This window comes from Aotus nancymaae, unplaced genomic scaffold (genome assembly GCF_030222135.1).
Source record: "Aotus nancymaae isolate 86718 unplaced genomic scaffold, 86718_ANA_hifiasm-v0.15.2.pri h1tg000017l, whole genome shotgun sequence".
Lineage (NCBI taxonomy): Eukaryota > Metazoa > Chordata > Mammalia > Primates > Aotidae > Aotus > Aotus nancymaae.
The window spans coordinates 12,054,013-12,068,398 of NW_026988429.1; the positions used below are offsets into that span (position 1 = coordinate 12,054,013).

Here is a 14,386-nt window from a genome sequence, read left to right on the forward strand (position 1 = left end):
GGAGGCAGATTCTGGGCCGAGGGGATGGGGGTGGGGGGAGGCAGGGAGCACGCGGACAAAGGAGGCGGCCGGCGGCCCAGCTGTTTTGAAAAATGCTTCCTGTTTCTTTAAAGGCGCTCGCGGCTCGGGCGGCCGGGGCTGGGGAGGCGGTGGCGGCGGGAGCTGCCTCCTCTCCGGGCGGCGGCGCTGACTGATCTCGCGAACTGGGCTTCTGTGTAAACTGAGGCTAAACAAACACAGATGGAGCGCAGCGGGCGTTCTCCAGAAATGCTGGCAAGGCGGCAGCGACTTCAGATGACACTCTGAGCGCTCCGGGAACGGACAGCCCGGCGGCTTCGCGGAGCCGGCGGCGCAGCTGCCCCGGGCGAGGGGGAGAAAGGGAGAGAGGGAGGGGGAGGCGGGCGAAGCGGGAGAGCCAGAGACTCCTCGGCGCTGAGCGCGGCGGCGGCCCGGGCAGCCCCACGCCCCTGCCTCGCGCGCCGCCTGCGCCATGAAGCACATCCCGGTCCTCGAGGACGGGCCGTGGAAGACCGTGTGCATGAAGGAACTGAACGGCCTCAAGAAGCTCAAGCGGAAAGGCAAGGAGCCGGCGCGGCGCGCGAACGGCTATAAAACTTTCCGATTGGACTTGGAAGCGCCCGAGCCCCGCGCCGTCGCCACTAACGGGCTGCGGGACAGGACCCATCGGCTGCAGCCGGTCCCGGTCCCGGTGCCGGTGCCAGCCCCAGTGGCGCCGGCCGTTCCTCCAAGAGGGGGCGCGGACACAGCCGGGGAGCGCGGGGGCTCCCGGGCGCCTGAGGTCTCCGAGGCGCGGAAACGCGGCTTCGCCCTGGGCGCAGTGGGGCCAGGACTCCCCACGACGCCGCCGCCGCCGCCACCTCCTGTGCCCCAGAGCCTGGCACCTGGGGGACCAGAGCCACAGCCTTTCCGAGAGCCGGGTCTGCGTCCCCGCATCTTGCTGTGCGCACCGCCCGCGCGCCCCACGCCGTCCGCGCCCCCAGCGCCGCCAGCGCCCCCGGAGTCCACAGTGCGCCCCGCGCCCCTCACGCGCCCGGGAGAAAGTTCCTACTCGTCAATTTCACACGTAATTTACAATAACCACCCGGATTCCTCCGCGTCGCCTAGGAAACGACCGGGCGAAGCGACTGCCGCCTCCTCGGAGATCAAAGCCCTGCAGCAGACCCGGAGGCTCCTGGCAAACGCCAGGGAGCGGACGCGGGTGCACACCATCAGCGCAGCCTTCGAGGCTCTCAGGAAGCAGGTACCCGCTCCCCGCCGCAAACCCTCACTGCGCCTGGGGACCACTGCTGGAATGGGTGGGTGAGTGGCCGGGCCGGGATAGAGGTGTGTTTAAGGGGCAAGCTGCCCAGCCCGGTCCGACCCTGGGGGGCCCAGACAGATGTGGGCAGCCCTGGGGCAGTGACTTTGCCACAACGTTGGTATGGATCATAGTTTTCAAAGTGGAGATAAAGGTTGGAGATCTCTGGCCCGAGCACCGCACCCCCCACGCCCGCCCTCAACCCCCGCCTCGGGGGTAACGCTGTCTGCGCGTCTGACTTCAGCCTTCATAGTTCACTTTTATGGCAGCGAGTATTTGCCTGCCGGAGTCCCCTGGGCGCGGTGCGCAGTGGAGAGGGGAAATGTGGGAATCTGTCTTGGTCGCGGGAGAAAGAGGGCGACCCTTCTCCAGGCATTTGGCATGGTCGGGGTCTTGGCTCCCTGTTGTTGGTGGTGAGGCCGGGAACGCTGCGGCGGGGCAGTCCGGGGGAGCTTGTCAGCCCTTCTTCAGCCCCCAGCTCCCAGCAGTGATGCTCTAAACATTCAGGTTGCTAACAGGCTATGCATCCCTTGCCCTGGTATCCTCAAGAACCAGCGCTACAAGCCTGTGCCCTCTCCCCAGGGGTGGCCTCAGGAATGAGCTGGTGGGAGTCTTTCCCTGAGATCCCTTCCTTTCATCCTGTGGTGAAGCAGTCAACTAGGCGTGCTGAGGGAGGCGCCTAGTTGAGGGATTTTCTCTGAAGCATCTTCAGAGCCTAGTTCTGGGGTGAGTTGGGGACTTTTTAGTTTGGGGCTGGTGAGGGCTGCCCTCATCAGACAGTGCCCCTGAGCAGGTGGAGGAAGAATGCTTAACCCAAGAATTACCCGTGGTGGGACGGGACAGTTCACAATTCCACTTTAGACAAGGTTGGCACTGATTTGGGCTTCTAGGCTTCTTATTTTCTTAGTGAGAAGGGGCTCTAGGAAGGAGGTGGTGAATTATCTCCCACCCGACACAGGGCTCAGAGAAGGGTTAGGGTAGATGTGGCTAATTCTAAGTGTGTGTGTTTTTTTGTTTTGTTTTATTTTTTTCATGCTCTACAGCTGACTTGCTGTGTGACTCCAGGAATTTTGCTCAACTTCTCTGGGTTTTAGCCAGCAACAAAATATTTCAGAAACCATAATCTTGTTTTTGGATCACTCTCCTCTTCCTCCTGTTGGTTGGGGTGGGGTGGGGCAGTAGTGCCTGTGTCTACCCATGGAAAGGAAATTGAATCCCTGGGGGAAAGAGGCCCTATGACTTTTGAGCAGAAGTGTCTTGCTTGGGCTTGGGGAAAGTGGTGAGTGAGGTGGGGTGGGGGCGGGGGGGGCTGTCACAGATCAGGCTGGGCCTCTGCCCTCAACCACACCAGCTGGAACCCTGGGCAGTGAGCCCAGTGGAGCAGTCAGTCCTACCCTGAGCCAGCAGCTCTGTGCCTGCATTGCTGGGTAGGGGTGGCAGTGCTTGGGGGATCCTGCGACGCACTCTCCAGGACAGAAGGATAACAGAAGGGCAGAGATGCCTGTCCACTTGCCCACCTTGCCACTAGGGAAGCCCCTCCTAGACTGGGGAGGCATGTACCCAGAGCCTCACAGTCAGTGAATAGCAGGTCAGGGCTGGCACCTACGGCCTTTGACTGCTTGTTCTGGACCCTTCTGCCCCTCTGCTACCTCTTTGTGTGCTGAGAGAATACTCATCTGAGTGTTCTGTTACATCTCATGTGCCCACTGGCTTTTACTTCATTCAGCAATCAATTCCATCTCATTTGATCTAAACAACATCCCCGTCAAAATTGGATTGGCTTATTTTATAGTATGGCACCCTGAGCCCCAGAGATGGAAGGAGACTTGTCCCAGATCACCTAGTGGATTAGGAAAGATGACAGCAGTTTCTGGAATGCCCTCTGGCCAAATGCTTCCCTCAGTGCCATCTGTATCAGCATCATGTGCTCCCCTCAGCCCCCAGCGGGATGTTTGTTAACAATCAAGGCAGGGTGTACACTTGGCCGACCCTTTGAAATGAGATTGTTCATCCTGGTCTCCTTTTACTTCCCCTGGTTCCCTCGGGAAGTTCTCTATAAAAAGGACAAGTTCAGCGTGTCTAAGCAGAAGGCAAACCCATGCCTTCTCAGGGAAAGAGTATGTATGCAATGCAAACACTCATGCAGGTACACACACACACGCTCCTTGCACGTGCTCAAAAGCACACACAAATGCACGGTCACAAAAGCGCCTGTTCCTGTTGGTTTCCTCCTTGCCCCAGCCATTCTGTCCCTTCCCTAGAAAGGCTGCCAGGCCATAGTGGGCACCTCTCTGTTAGCTGGGAAGGAAAGAAATACGGCCAGGACGTTTCTGGTCATACAGCCAGGGGCCAAGGCCACACTCACCATGTTCCCCTCACCACCATGGCACCCATTCAATGGAGGAAGTCCTGTGTTCTGGAGGAGCCCCTTCCTCCTCTGGGCCTCAGTCTTCATAAAATGTACTCCCCACCCCCGCCCCCAATCCAGATGAGCTGTAGCTCTGGAGCTAGCCTCGGGCCTGACTGTTTGAAATGGGCCCTTGGAAAGTGACAAAAGGCAGAAGATCAGCTCTGCCTGAAACGGGGCCTTGGCCAGTGTGGCACTGAGTTGGGTTCTGGGATTGTGTCTCTGGCCTGGGGCTTCGTTCTTCTGAGCAGCTTCCTGGGACCATGAGAGATGTACTGACCTGGGAACCTGGAGGCCTGGCATTGAGTTGTGTCTCCTCTGCATGCCTTCTGTGTGGCCGTGGGCAAGTCACTGGCCCTCTCTGGGCCTCAGTTGCTGAAGCTGTAAAATAGTAATATTGCTGATCTCATCCACAGTGTTGAGAAGAGCAAATGAGGAAAGAAGGAGGCCTATAAGAGCAGTGAACATTTCTTTCCTTCCTTCCTTCCTTCCTTCCTTCCCTCTCGCTCTCTTTCTCTCCTTTTCCCTTCCCTCCTTCCCTCCCTTCTTTCTTTCTATTTCCTTCTTTCCTTCCTTCCTTCTAGACAGAGTCTCTCTATGTCACCCAGGCTGGAGTGCAGTGGTGCGATCTCAGCTCACTGCAACCTCCACCTCCTGGGTTCAAGCGATTCTCCTACCTCAGCCTCCTGAGTAGCTGGGATTACAGGTGCACGCCACCATGCCTGGCTAATTTTTTGCATTTTAGTAGGGACGGGATTTCACCATGTTGCTCAGGCTGGTCTCTAACTCCTGAGCTCAGGTGATCCACCTGCCTCAGCCTCCCAAAGTGGTAGAATTACAGGCATGAGCCACCACGCACAACCAGAGCAGTGACCATTTCTTATGCAGCTCCAAGGTCCTCAGGGCTGGGCAAAGCTCTCGACAGATGAAGCAATAAGAATTCTTTAATCATTTTAATAACTATCAGAGAAACTAGCATTTATCACATGCTTACTTTGTGCCAGGCACGGTTCTAAGCCTGTTATGTATATTAGTTCATTTAATGAAATAGATATTGTCATGATCACACCCCCTGCCCTGTTTCATGGATGGTGACACTGAGGTTCAGAGAGCTTATGTAAGTTGTCCCAGTCTTTTGCCACTGCATGTGGCCCTGTGGGTTTTGTGCTACACCCGACCTTGGCCAGACTCTAGGGTGGCGGTGCCTCGCAGCAGTGTACATTTGCAGGCTGCGGAGCTTGGGTTGGACTCTCAGGGCCTCGACTCCTAACAGCTCTGCTCCTCAGCCTGTCTAATGTCCTGGCACCATCCACCCTCAGCATGAGGAAGCCAGACAAGCTCCCACTGTGTCATAATCCACTGTCCTCTCAACCACGAAGGGAGCAGGGAGGGTGGCTGCATGGCCGCAGGTGGGGAGGTGCAGGTGGGAGAGAGGCCCTCCAGTCTGGGCTGGATGGTGCGGGGCAGATGGTCAGGCCGCAGCACATGCCACCAGTGCAACTGCACCAGAGCCCTCCCTGCCGCCTCATGTGAAGGCCATGTGTGCACAGCTGGCCTGGCCCGGGAGTGGGGCTGCTCCCTGCCAGGTGGGAGGGGTCAAAGGGAAAGGCTGGCCTTGTGGGGTGGTGAGGGAAGGGGCCAGAGTGGCAGGACTTTCTGTCTCACAAGCTGTGCCCACCCTTGGGGCATCTGATGCGCATGTGGATTTCCTCTCTCCCCTCAAAGCCCCTCAGCACTGATGGAGGATGGCTGCAATAGAAGGCAGTGTGGGGCCCCAGGTTCTGCCATGGTCCTCTCCACTGACAATGTGCCAAGCAGTTGGGGCCCAGGCCACCTCCCCTGCTGCCCCTGAAGCCTCTCAGGGGGTCCTCATCGAGTGAACTCAGCGTGACCCTGGAGGGGGTGAGGGAATGGTGCCCCAGCACATTCCTCACTCTTAAACTCCACAGAGTGCAAGGGAGAGGTGGGGGGTGCAGAGAAGCCTGCGCACCATCCCCTCAGCCAATGAGGGACAGGCCTGCTTGCACTAGGGGCTCCATGCAGATAGGTAAGGATGATAAAGGTCTTCCTCGTGTTCCATCGTGTCCACGGTCACCAGGGCGGCTGCTCCTGCACTGAGTGAGGCCCGACCTGAGCCTGCTGTGGGAGGTCTGAAGTGTTGTCTTCCCATGTTACAGATGAGGACACTTATGGAGAGGTGAAGCAGATTGCTCAAGGCCACAGAGCGACCAGAATCTGTACTGAAGCCTGTCTGGCCCTGGAGCCATAGCTCTTAACCACCCAGACCCAGGTTCTTTCTCAGGGTCCAGCCTGCTGGCTGTGCAGGAGGTTGGGAGTTGTTTTTTTTTTTTGAGTCAGAGTCTCATACTCTCGCCCAGGCTGGAGTGTAGTGGCATGATCTCAGCTCACTGCAACCTCCACCTTCCAGGTTTACGTGATTCTCCTGCCTCAGCCTCCCGAGTAGCTGGGATTACAGGCGCCCGCCACCACACCGGGCTAATTTTTTGTACTTTTAGTAGAGATGGGGTTTCACTATGTTGGCCAGGCTGGTCTCAAACTTCTGATCTCATGATCCACCTGCCTTGGCCTCCCAAAGTGCTAGGATTACAGGCGTGAGCCACTACGCCCAGCAAGGTTGGAATTTTAAAGGACCTGTTTAGATAGACTTTGGGAAGGATGCTGAACAGCTCTGGGTAGAGTGGCTTCACATCGGGAATCCAGCGCTCACTGACATGAGACGATCAGATGATCATTTCAGTGGAATCTGATGCTCGTCTGTGTGTAGTGGGCGTAGTGCTGTTGGAGCCCTATGGGCTTCCAGGAGGGCGTCTTGGGCTGGGTCTGAAGGGTGGGCCAGAGTCGGCACAGAAACAAGAGTGTGGACGGCTTTGAGACCTTTTTTGCATTCTCTGGTAGGTTCTCAGCATTATTTCTTTGGGAAGCTTTCCCACATTTGCACCTGTGATCTCATTCTGAGGTAGCAGGTGTTCTAATGCCCATTTCACTAGTGAGGAAATTAAGGTCCTGTAAGCTTATGGACCTGCCTAAGGTCACATGGATGGCCAGGGGTGGAGCCAGGCCCTCGGGCTCCCAGGCCAGTGCTCTTCATGGTTTTTTTTTTTGCTTGCTGGAACTGGGTCCAGCTTAGGGTGGGTTGGGTGGAAGGTTTTGGGGGCATATGGGACCTTGTGAAAATGCCAAAGTCTATTCCTTCAAAGTTGAAAAATCCTTTTGGGATGAGCATAAGGCAGATCCTTTTACTTTCCCGGAAGTTGGGCAGTCTGTCGGGAGTGGGAGCCAGGTAACTCTGCCTCCTCCTTTGGCCTGTGTCTCCTGACCAGGGTGAGCAGACAACTGCTGTGGGGGCCTCTGTAGGCCATGGTGGTGGGTGGGCTCTGGGCCTTGCTGTGGATGCTCTAAGAGGGATCTCATGGCATCATCAGCCCAGGACTCTCCATCTCCAGCTCAGGAGGGTGGGCTGCCTACCTCCCCACCTTAAGCTATTGACACTTATTCAGATCCCCAGGCAGTTCCTGCTGGCTAACTGGAAAGAGCCCAGCTAAGCCACCAGTTCAAAACCCAGCTTATCACTCACCAGCTGAGAGATCCAGGAAATTCCTACATGCCTGAGAGTCACATGCTTTGCTGTAAAGTGGAAGTGATCATTTCTACCCCTTTGGGCTGCTTAAAAGATGAATGTGGACATCGTATTTGAAACGCTCACCCTCTGCCTGGCCTTAATAGATCATAATAACCACAAGGTGGCCTGGCCCAGCAGTCACGGGGAATCTGTGCTGCTCAGACTCTGGCGGGAGTTACTCGATGTAGTCCTCGAAGCCCTGTGAGCTGCCCAGGCATTGCTACCCCAACTTTCCAGATGAGGAAATGGGGGCTCTGAGGAGTGAAGGCACTTCCCAAAGTCACACTGCTTGTAAGTGCCTGGAATTCACAGCAGCTCTTTCCACCATATCTTGACATTCCAGAGCCAGAATGGGTGATAGATTCTCACTTTGTGGTGACAGCCCAGGCTGGGGTGCCTCTGAGCTGGGCTGTTGGGAGCTGAGCGGCTGCATCCTGGGGCATGGGCACCAGGAGGATCTGGAATTGGCCAGGTAGTGAGGAGCTGCCCATGGGGGTAGGAGAGGAGGAGAGGTGAACGAACTGAAAGAGGCCTTCGGTGTCCTGGATGTGGCTACTGCTGGTGTGGTGGGAGCTGAGAGAGCCTACTGGCCATGTGCCTGGTGTCAGTCAGATGAGTGATCTGGGGCCCAATATGTCACCTCTCTGTTTTTGTGTGTACAGATGGTGGGGAAGGTTTAAGTGGGCTAACACTACCTGTCAATAGCTACTGCAGTGTCAGATATACAAGAGCTCAATACATGGGTTTCTTCTTGTTAGACCTGAAACTTGACAGAAACAATAGGCAAGAAACGTATCTAGGACAGAACTGGCCCAGAACCTGGCATGGGAGCCCCTAGGTTGGCCTTGGCCTCAGCCGTTGCTTTGTGGTCCCACAGTGACCCTGGATCACGGTGTACAGATCCCTTCCAAAATCCCTGCTCCCTCCTGGAAGCCCAGCTGTTACAGGCCAAGGGCTCAAAGAGCTGGGCCTTTAAGAGAAACTCCTAGCATGGCCTCTGTGTGAAAGCAGTGCTGAGGGCTGTGTCATAGAGCTGCACCTAGTCCGCAGAGCCTCCCCCAGGCTGCCACACCCTCCCTGGGGTGAAGAGGAGGCAGCAGTGCTGGCCAGCCCCTGAGACCCCCTTCCCCGGCCCAGGACTGCCAGACTTTGTTTATTTGTTCAGGCTGATAAAGCAGGATTCCCTGGACTCTGGCTGGGAACGAGCAAAGTGCATTGTTCTGCTAGCATTTCTGGGATGGGTTTGGAGCTGCGGCCAGGGCTGGGAGTGGGAGATGGGGTGAGGGGTGGAAAGCATGGGAGTTGGCTTTCTCTGTCGCCTTCCTCTCCCTCTCTGGGTTTCTGAGTCTCAGCACCCCCAGAGGGTGGAGGGTGGTACAGGCACGTGTCCTGGCTCTTCACCTGCTCTGGAGCCCGACTTTGGGGACCTTCTGCAAAATCAACCATAGTACTTTCACAGACCTCTATCAGGCCTTACTTTATGCAATGCATACATCATCTCATTTAATCCTTACCACCTTGTGAGGTCAGTCCTGTTCCCGATATGACAAGGAAACGAGGCTCAGAAAGAGTCTGTCCCTTGCCCAGAGTCTTACAGCTAGACAAAGCTAGAGCCAGGAGTTGAACCCAGCTAGCAAAAAGGTATGTGTGCTTAGCTTTATGCCAAATAGCTACATCTTCATCATCAGAGAGAGGAAAGGTGTTTGAGCCCAGTTCAAAATATTCTGGAGTGAAGATCCAGAGGGAGATAATTCATTTGTTCACTCATTGCCTCAATCAACAAACCCTCTTGAGGGCCTGTTATAGGCAGGACCTGTGCTAGGCTCTGCAGACATGGGCCTTCCACCCACAGTTCATAGGGAGACTGACCACTAAAGTGCCAGAGTGTGGGCAGTTATGGCCAGATGGGGTGCTATTAGGGCCCTATGAAGGGCAAACCGTCCTTCCTCGTGTAGGGTAGAGGTGCGGAGGTCAGGGAAAGCTCTTGGACGCAGTGAGGTTTAAAGTGAGATCAAAGTGGGTGATGTGTTAGGGTCCCCAGTCTGGGGTGACTGTCTTGTTCATGCTTTTCCTCCAGGCTCTGGAATAGGGATTTCCGTCCTTCGCACCATCGACATTGGGGGCAGGTAATTCTCTGTTGTGGGGGCACTGTGGGATACTGTGCGCTGTAGGCTATTTAGCCGCATCCCCACCTCCGTCTCCGCAATGCCCCCACTCCCCTGCGGTGAAAAGCAGGAATGTCTCCAGAGATTGCCAGCTGTCCCTTGAGGGACAAAACCATCCCTGGGTGAGAATCACTGGCCTGGAAGAGTGCTTGGCATATTTCGGGGGCTCATTAAATACTTGTGTGGATGCATTGTGCCATCCCACCCGCTGTAGTATAGGGTTCGTCAGTGATATGGATGCCACGTGTAGATCCTGAAAAGCCATAGCGAGGAGAAAACCGGAAGCCATGGTTGCTAGGTTTTTAGCCCTTTAGGTGAACAGTGCATTATAGGAACATAGGGTCTGTTAGTTAGTATCTATCAGGTTGATTTCATAGAGCTATTTCCAGGTTTCAAGACAGAACTCTGTTTAAGTATGCTGCAGTCTTTGGAGCTTTTTGCTCATGCAGCATGAATATTGATGGAGCAGGATGTTAAAAAAATCAGAGGCTCCATCTTTCACCCCATATAAATCCCTGTGCAATTAGTGAGGAGCTAGTTGGTGATGAATCAGTGACAAACGTGTCAAGTTTGTTCAGTGCCATGAGTGTGTATTACACCACTGTTGTCTGCCCAGCAGCACCCCAAGTCCTAAGGGAACAGAGAAAAAGATTTTTAAAAAATGAAAACCAACCATGTTTGTGTCTTTCCAGCTGAGCACTGACACTTTCCTTCCTGCATGTCCCCAGAGTCCCGAGCATGACATTATAATCTCACTCAAGCGAAAGTTCTCTGAAGCAGGAATCAAGTCATTCATTGTCGCACTACCCAAGTGCCCACCAAAACAAGTGTTACTGAATGAATGAATGAATGGAACATCAGAGATGAAAAAACAAAATGCCTGTTCTCTCAGAGAGATTCCTGCTCAGGAGGGTGGAGGGCAGAGCTCTGTGGTGGTCGTGGAAACTCACTGAGCTTCCATTCAGACTGACTGGCAGGCAGGCACGAGCTGAACCTGTTTCTTCCCCTGCAAAATGGGAATGTCGGTGTATCTCAGAGCAGATGAGCTGAGGGGTGTGTCTGTGTGTATGTGTGTAAACAGCAGGTGCGTAGAGCAGATCATAAGATCAGGGTAGAGGGCCCAGATACACTGTAGACAGGCCACCTCCCATGCCTGCCAGGCTGGGCACTGCGACCCTGCAGCCCTTCCTGATGCCTTCTCCCCTCAGGTGCCGTGCTACTCGTATGGGCAGAAGCTGTCCAAACTGGCCATCTTGAGGATTGCCTGTAACTACATCCTGTCCCTGGCGCGGCTGGCTGACCTTGACTACAGTGCCGACCACAGCAACCTCAGCTTCTCCGAGTGTGTGCAGCGCTGCACCCGCACCCTGCAGGCCGAGGGACGTGCCAAAAAGCGCAAGGTATGCGCCAGCCTTGTGGGGGTAGCCTCTGGGGAGCATGGGGGAGGCAGAGACAGGAACTTGGGGGTGCCCTGTATGTGCCCAGAATTCTGAAGGGGCCAGAGAGATCAGCTCTTGGGAATTTGCTGGGAGTTACTTCAGCTTCAGGGCTCCTCAAATCCCTGGAATGATAGGTGTGTCCCTACTCCTGGTAACTGGCTGCTGGGTGACCTCGGACAATCACCCAGAGTCTCTGAGTCTCTGGGCCCAGGTTTGCTCCTCACTGAAATGAAGAGGACCATTGATCTCTAAAACCCCTTCCTGACCTTAGGTGATCTGGTGCTGAATTCCCTGGTTGGCCCCCGATAAATGTCATACCAGGACAAGATTCCCCTGAGCAGGGTGACAGCCCAGGATAGTCCTTTGGCAGGTTTTGGGAGGGTGAATTGGCCTGTGGGTTATCTGAGACTATGCATTAAAAGGGGTGATGGTCATTCATTCATTCAACCTGGAGAGATTGACGGAGCCCCAGCCATATGTTGAGCACACTGGGCAGGGTATAAAGATGACAAACATATGGTCCCAGTCCCCATGCAGCTCACAAGATGGTCAGAGAGACCCTCCTGTAAGTAGATGAGGGCAGGACCCCTGGGGAAGACCAGGTAGAAGGGAGACAGAGTCACCCTCCTGCCCACAGGAGTTTGAAATGGCATCTCAGTGTAAGTGGTGTTTGAGCTGGGACCAGCAAGACAGCCAGGTTACCAGACAGATGAAAGAGGGAACAGCATCCGAGGCAGAGGGAACAGCTTGTACAAAGCCTGATGTGGTTGGGGAAATGTGTGCAGGAGGAAAGGTGTTGGGCATAGATATAGGTCCCCAGATGGCCATAGCTGCGGGCATTCCCAGTCAAGGGTCACTGCTGAGCAAGGCTTAGTGCAGCCCTCCAGATCTCTGTTCCCACGTGGCTTGCGGGAGGGGAGCAATAGAGTGGGACCCAGTCTACATCTGTGAGGCAAGACGCCTGGCCCACCTAGAGGGTGAGGGTGAGTGCGGGACCCTGTCATCCTCCATCCATTCTTTACGCTGCCTCCTTCCTTCCTGGCCTGCCCCTCCCCCCATCCCTGCTATTCCTCTCCAGACCCCTTTTCAGTAGGCCCCTTGGTGGGTTCTCCGGGTTTCCCAGAGGTCCCCCACAGACTCCAGGCTCATGCCTGGAAGGGTCATGGCATCTCCTCAGGGCTCCCCGCCGCCGCTGCCACGGTAACTGCACGTTGCATTCCTGGGAGTGCTTTAACTTGGACCAATTAGACAAAATCCTCATCAAGTGGGTGAGAGAGGAAGTGCCACTGGCGGCTCTGGGCGGCTTTCCTCTGGAAAGTGACACTGGTAAATTAGGGTGTGATTGATGGCTCCCGCAGTGCTCGGTGACAAAGGAGGTTTGTAAACTCTCGGTGAACTTCCCCTGGCATTCAGGCGGTCTGGAGGTGTGGATGGGCAGAGTGGGCAGGCGCCCTGTCTCCATCTCAGCCCCTCACTGCCCTTCCCCCGCACCCTCCTCTTCACCCAGGGAAGGCAGAAGTGCAGCGTGGAGGCCCTTCCTTCCTGCCATCGCAGGTTCCCTGATCGGAGCGGGGTCCTGGGCTGGGAGGAGGCTGGAAGCCTGGCTGGCGAGGAAAGAGGGACAAGTCGGGTGGAGAGGCCCGACAGAGCCAGCTGAGCTTCTGGCCTCCCCTGAAATCACCTCAAATCTAACACATCCTAGACACCCTCTGGGCCTGGTCCAGCCTCCCCATTGTGGAGAGTTGGGGTCTGTACCTGAGGCTACAGGTTGTGGTTAAGAGCATCGCACAGCCCTGGGTTCAAGTCCTGGCTCACCGCCCGCCAGGTGCGCCATCCTGCACCCTTTGCTTAGCCTCTTCCGCCTCAGTTTTCTTGTTGATAAGTGGGGACAGTGGAAATACTCACTCATGGGCCACTGTGAAGATGAGAGTCACTGCAGGAGAGCGAGGGTGGGGTCTGCATTGTTGCCACCCTCAGGGTAATGAGTCCTCAAAATGCTTGAGCTCTGAACTTGAGGCTCATCCTACTGGGTTGACTTATGTGGTGAAATTGCCCTGGAGTGGGATTTTTGGGGGTCGAGATGGAAGTTCCAGGGTAGGAATGTGTCTCTTTCCTCTCTACCCTCCGTCCCTCACACCCGGCCTGGGCCTGAGGGCACTTCCTGCCTCCTGCCCTTGTCTTTCCCAGCTGGTGACCTCCTCCCCCAGCTGGGACTCTGGGAGGCAGGGTCTGTATGTCACTGCCCTGATGACCTTCATGGTCTCACAGACTCACATGATACTCGTGGTGACACATTTCTCATATGAAACCACTCAGGGAGCCCTGACTGGCCCTGCGTCTCCCCATGGGGTCCGGTGTTCATAATTCCAGCCATTCCTCAACCAGCCCCTTCCATAGTTTCATCTGGACCACCAGGATTTGACCTGGCAGACTTTGCAAGTGTGGGCATCTCAAGCAGCCAGATTCCTCCCCAGCTTGGGACCCCTGGAGTGGCTGGAGCCCTTAAGCTCCCAGGTGCCCCTTTCAGGTGGGCCCCTGCGTCCCACCTCTGGGCACCGATGCTTTTGCTGCCATAATCGCTAGCTGTCACCCTCCCTCTGTCTGTCTGCCTGTCTGTCTCTCTGAGCAGTCTGGCTCATACTGTCGCCCTCTTTGTCCTCTCCCTTGGTGGGGATGTGTGGCCTCACACTGAAGCCCAGCATAACTGGCCTTGGCTGGTCTTCTCAGCAGATGTCCTGCTCTGGGAGTGGACTCGTGCGCACTGACACAGAGGAGGCCTGGAGCCCTGGGGGGGGCCTTTCCTTGCCTCCTGGGGCCCCTTGTCCTTCCCTTTTGACTGGGGGCTTGAGATGGCCTGAATGAGGAGCACATCTTTAGACGTGTCCTGGCTTTTGAGTTGCATTTGGAACCTCACCAGTTCTATTTTCTTCCTTTTGTGGTCTCCCAGCCTGGGCCTCTGAGGCCCCACCTCCATTTACAGATATTCTGTTTGGGGAACCAACAAATATTCTTTCCTCATGTGTGGGACTGTTTCTATGAGAAGACTTGCAAAGGTCTAACAGCAGATTGCACCTGGTTAAGAGTTTTTGGGAAGAGGTGACTGACAGCACCGACTGCTCACAGCGCTCAGTCCGGCCACACCACAGCCTGGCAGCCAGGCAGGGTCCAGGGGAAGCCCAGGAACTTACAGTAGGTGCTGGGAGGAAGAGCCCCTCTTCCCCACCCTCCACCCTCTTCAGCAGGTGTCCACCTCCCCCAAAGGACATGTGACCACTGCAGGGGTCCCCAAGCAACAGATGGGTATCTCAAAGCACTCCTTGGTATTCCCATCCCTCTCCCCTCCCCACTCCTCCCTTCCCTTTCCCTCCCTACCTCCTTTCCCTCCCTCCCTTTTTTTTCTTCCTTCCTTCCTTTCAT

The 14,386-nt window shown here is 55.6% G+C and overlaps 1 protein-coding gene across 1 annotated transcript in view; it reads left to right on the forward strand.

The window, feature by feature from the left end:
- The first annotated feature begins 490 nt into the window (after positions 1-490).
- Positions 491-14,386, forward strand: part of ATOH8 (atonal bHLH transcription factor 8) — a 34,292-nt gene continuing 20,396 nt past the window's right edge. Inside the window, exons 1-2 of the mRNA XM_012472973.2 lie at positions 491-1,261; positions 10,739-10,930. Of these exons, the coding sequence (XP_012328396.2) occupies positions 491-1,261; positions 10,739-10,930 (963 nt within the window). The remainder of the gene's footprint in view (positions 1,262-10,738; positions 10,931-14,386) is intronic.